Source organism: Hippocampus comes, unplaced genomic scaffold (assembly GCF_001891065.2).
Source record: "Hippocampus comes isolate QL1 unplaced genomic scaffold, H_comes_QL1_v1.1 scaffold270, whole genome shotgun sequence".
Classification (NCBI taxonomy): Eukaryota; Metazoa; Chordata; class Actinopteri; order Syngnathiformes; family Syngnathidae; genus Hippocampus; species Hippocampus comes.
Genome location: NW_017805631.1, coordinates 1,590,284 through 1,593,616, shown reverse-complemented (window position 1 = coordinate 1,593,616; position 3,333 = coordinate 1,590,284). Strand labels below are relative to the sequence as shown.

General features: G+C 41.9%; 1 protein-coding gene across 1 annotated transcript in view; it reads left to right on the top strand.

Moving 5' to 3' along the window:
- Positions 1 to 1,257: 1,257 nt before the first annotated feature.
- Positions 1,258 to 3,333, top strand: part of trappc11 (trafficking protein particle complex subunit 11) — a 104,280-nt gene continuing 102,204 nt past the window's right edge. Inside the window, exon 1 of the mRNA XM_019881634.1 lies at positions 1,258 to 1,365. Coding sequence (XP_019737193.1) covers positions 1,356 to 1,365 — 10 coding nt within the window. The 5' untranslated portion in view covers positions 1,258 to 1,355. The remainder of the gene's footprint in view (positions 1,366 to 3,333) is intronic.

The window sequence follows — 3,333 nt, the reverse complement described above, 5'->3', positions numbered from 1 at the left end:
ATTACAAGCTACCGTATTTTCATGACCATTCGGTGCACCGTATTGTTGGGCGCAGTCTCAGTAACGGGTACTATTTCTGTATTTGACACATACACAAAACGCACTGTATTATTGGGCGCAGCCAGGCATGGTAAAACATACGCCAGCTTAAACATACGGCATGCATGCACGCACGCTAAAAACACGTTAGCTTGAAGCATTCGGGAGCATGCATTCACGCTAAAACATACCAGGTATGTTAGCTTAAAGCATACGGTAGCAGCTAAGACATACGGACACACGCTAAAAACACGTTTTTAAAAAGGCAACGGAAGCAAAACTGAGTTCGGTTGTACTTTATTTAGCCATTTTACAATGTACTCACGCGACTGGTACCTGCTAGGGGTGTGGCTTTAGCGTCCTCTTACACGCCCACCCTTCACTCATTGGCCGACTTCCGCATGCCTGTCGTCACTCACGTCCACCTTTTCTCTCTATAAACAGCGTGTCGGCCAGAGGTGCTCTCAGTCCGGTTTTGGAACTCGGCGCATACATAACACGCACCGCATTATAAGGCGTACTGTCCATTTTGGAGAAAATTTCAGACTTTTAATGGCGCCTTATAGTCGTGAAAATACGGTACTGCACTGTAGTCTGTTGTTCGAGTCTGCATCATCTTTATTGGCCAAGTATGTTAAAATGGCACAGTAGTTTGTCTCCGGTAGTAGGAACCACTCGAGTACTACAGTAACAAGCCCCTGTTACAAAATAAACATTTAAGCCAGAAACACAGAAGTACACAGAGTCCTTAAGCAATAAAGCATACTCAGTAGTGCAGTAATACTGATACCAGAGTGTGCAAAATGACACAGGCTTTTCTTAATCGTTGTCCAGTAATACCGAACAGTGAGAATTTAGCAAATTATGCAGACATGAAGCATGAATGAATTGTCCGGTTATGAGCGAAGAGAAACACTTGAAATGACTAAAACAGAGTACCAGATAGAGAGGATAGTATTTCTGTGACCATCTGTGGCGCCACACTGGATCTAATCTCGAATGCCATGCAATGTGTTTTGTACTTTATCTATCTATCTTTCTATCTATCTATCTATCTATCTATCTATCTATCTATCTATCTATCTATCTATCTATCTATCTATCTATCTATCTATCTATCTATCTATCTATCTATCTATCTATCTATCTATCTATCTATCTATCTATCTATCTATCTATCTATCTATCTATCTATCTATCTATCTATTTTAAAGAAATCAGGACCTTGGAATTGATCTCAACTCTTATATTTTAGATCCAGTCTTCAGAGCAGGAATACAAAAGTGGCTGTCGTTTTAATTCAAAGGAAAACACCTATGCCTCCAGGTAAGGACCCTCCTGAGTTATGAAATGCATATGCACTATAAACTCCCACTTTGATTTTCATATTATTCAGGGCCTTTGTATCACTGCAATATCAAGTATTAAGTCAAGTATCAAGTACAACTTTATTGTCAAATGTGCTGTATGTATAACATACATGTATGTATGTATAACATACAGCACAGATGAAATTTCCTCCCTCTTAAACAGACAACAGACAACAATATCTATGTCTACAACGTAGACGTTAAAAAGTTTCTTACATTTTCAGTACAAATTCAGGACTGAATGGTTGTATAAGATTTTTCACAACTGCCATTTGAATAGAATAGGAAAGTAAATATTACTTGATAACTTGCAACTTCTTTCATACAAGTCCAACAGTTTATTCTTCAGAACATTATTGGGTACAGTGTTTTGAATGGATAATTTTCAAACGTTGTGCCCATCAATCACTGGCAGATGCCCCTTCCACAATCGTTGTGGGTGGCTGCAGATACTCGAGAGCCCAACCTCATCGGCCCAACCCTTTGCATGCCCCTGGGGAGCACAAGTGTAAAGAACCTCTTATATCTGGAAAGTGTCTGTGTTCACTATTAACCAATGCAGCGATAACTGACTCGTTGTTTGAGATAGAATTGATTTGGCCAAACAAAAAAGATGTGTTTCCAGTAACATGAAATTTCAGCACAGGGTCGGTAGGTCGGACAGTTTTTTTTTTTTTTTTCCATCAAAAATTTAAACAAAATAAACATAAAACAAGAAGACATAGAACCCGCTGCTCCGTGGCCGGCGCCACTGCCACCTATTTAGTTTTCTCCCCGCTCCGGACTCGGGGCCGGGGCGCTATTTAGTTTTCTCCCCGCTCCGGACTCGGGGGGCCGGGGCGCGCCGCCGCCGCCGTCCTCCTCCGCCCTCGGTTTTTACTCGGCCCGTGGTGTTCATCAAATAGTTCGCTGAATTTTTTCGATACATCAATGGATGCTACTTTCTTAACATTACAGTGCGAGCATGCGACACAAAACGCGGTTTAAATTGTCGTAGGAGATCGCGGCCGCCGCCATGTTTCAATGTTGTTGACAGACGACAGGGCAAACGACGCACGCGCTCAACGTGAATATCGTGAGAGTTTGCACCGATTTAAACCCTCTACACAAAAATGTAGAGGGTTGTTTGAAAAAAATGCCGACCATAAAGTTTTTTTTCGACGTAGAAATTCTCGGTCGGTCGGGTTACCGGAAACACACTACTTTTTTTTCTACGCCTTAATTGTTCGGGCGGGAGTAAATGTTCCGAGCTGGCTTCCATCAGAATGCGTAACTTGATATTTTGTTCGATATGTGTGGCGAAAAGCTAAGTTTCATTGCAAATCCGGATCACTTCCCACTTCCCTGGTGTCTAACCGTTTGCGCAAGCACTTCCATTGGTTTGAAAAGTGAGGTCAGCTCTTGCACAAGAAGAACCCAATCTAAGCCATTTGTTTCACCCCAATCTTTTGCAAGATTAGACATTTCGATAGAAATACTAAAATAATATCAATTATATTTGGGTATGATAATCCCCCACTCTTCTAAGACAAATACAATAATTTCAATGAATTCAAGTAGTAGAAAGGGTTCTGTCAGTCATCTGTACCTGTGGGTAAAAAACAAAAAAGGACGTTTCGCTTCTCTCACAGAAGCTTCGTCAGCGGTAGACAACCCTGAAGTCTCCGTGACGACTCCGGGAAATTGCTCTGCGCTAAAAAGCTGAGCGTGGCCTATTTGAAGACTGGGTGCGGATGGTTAGTCACGCGCCTATGGTGAAGAGGCCCATTGATTTCTAAATTCCCTATCGTTGGGTCTTGATTAGGCCTATTGTTTGGGCTCGGGCTGAATAGCTACTTTCAGTTAGCCTGATCAGCATGTCTATGTCCCTTGGTGGTCAACAAGTTATTGTAAATGGGAGACAGGTTAAATCTGATACCTCCTT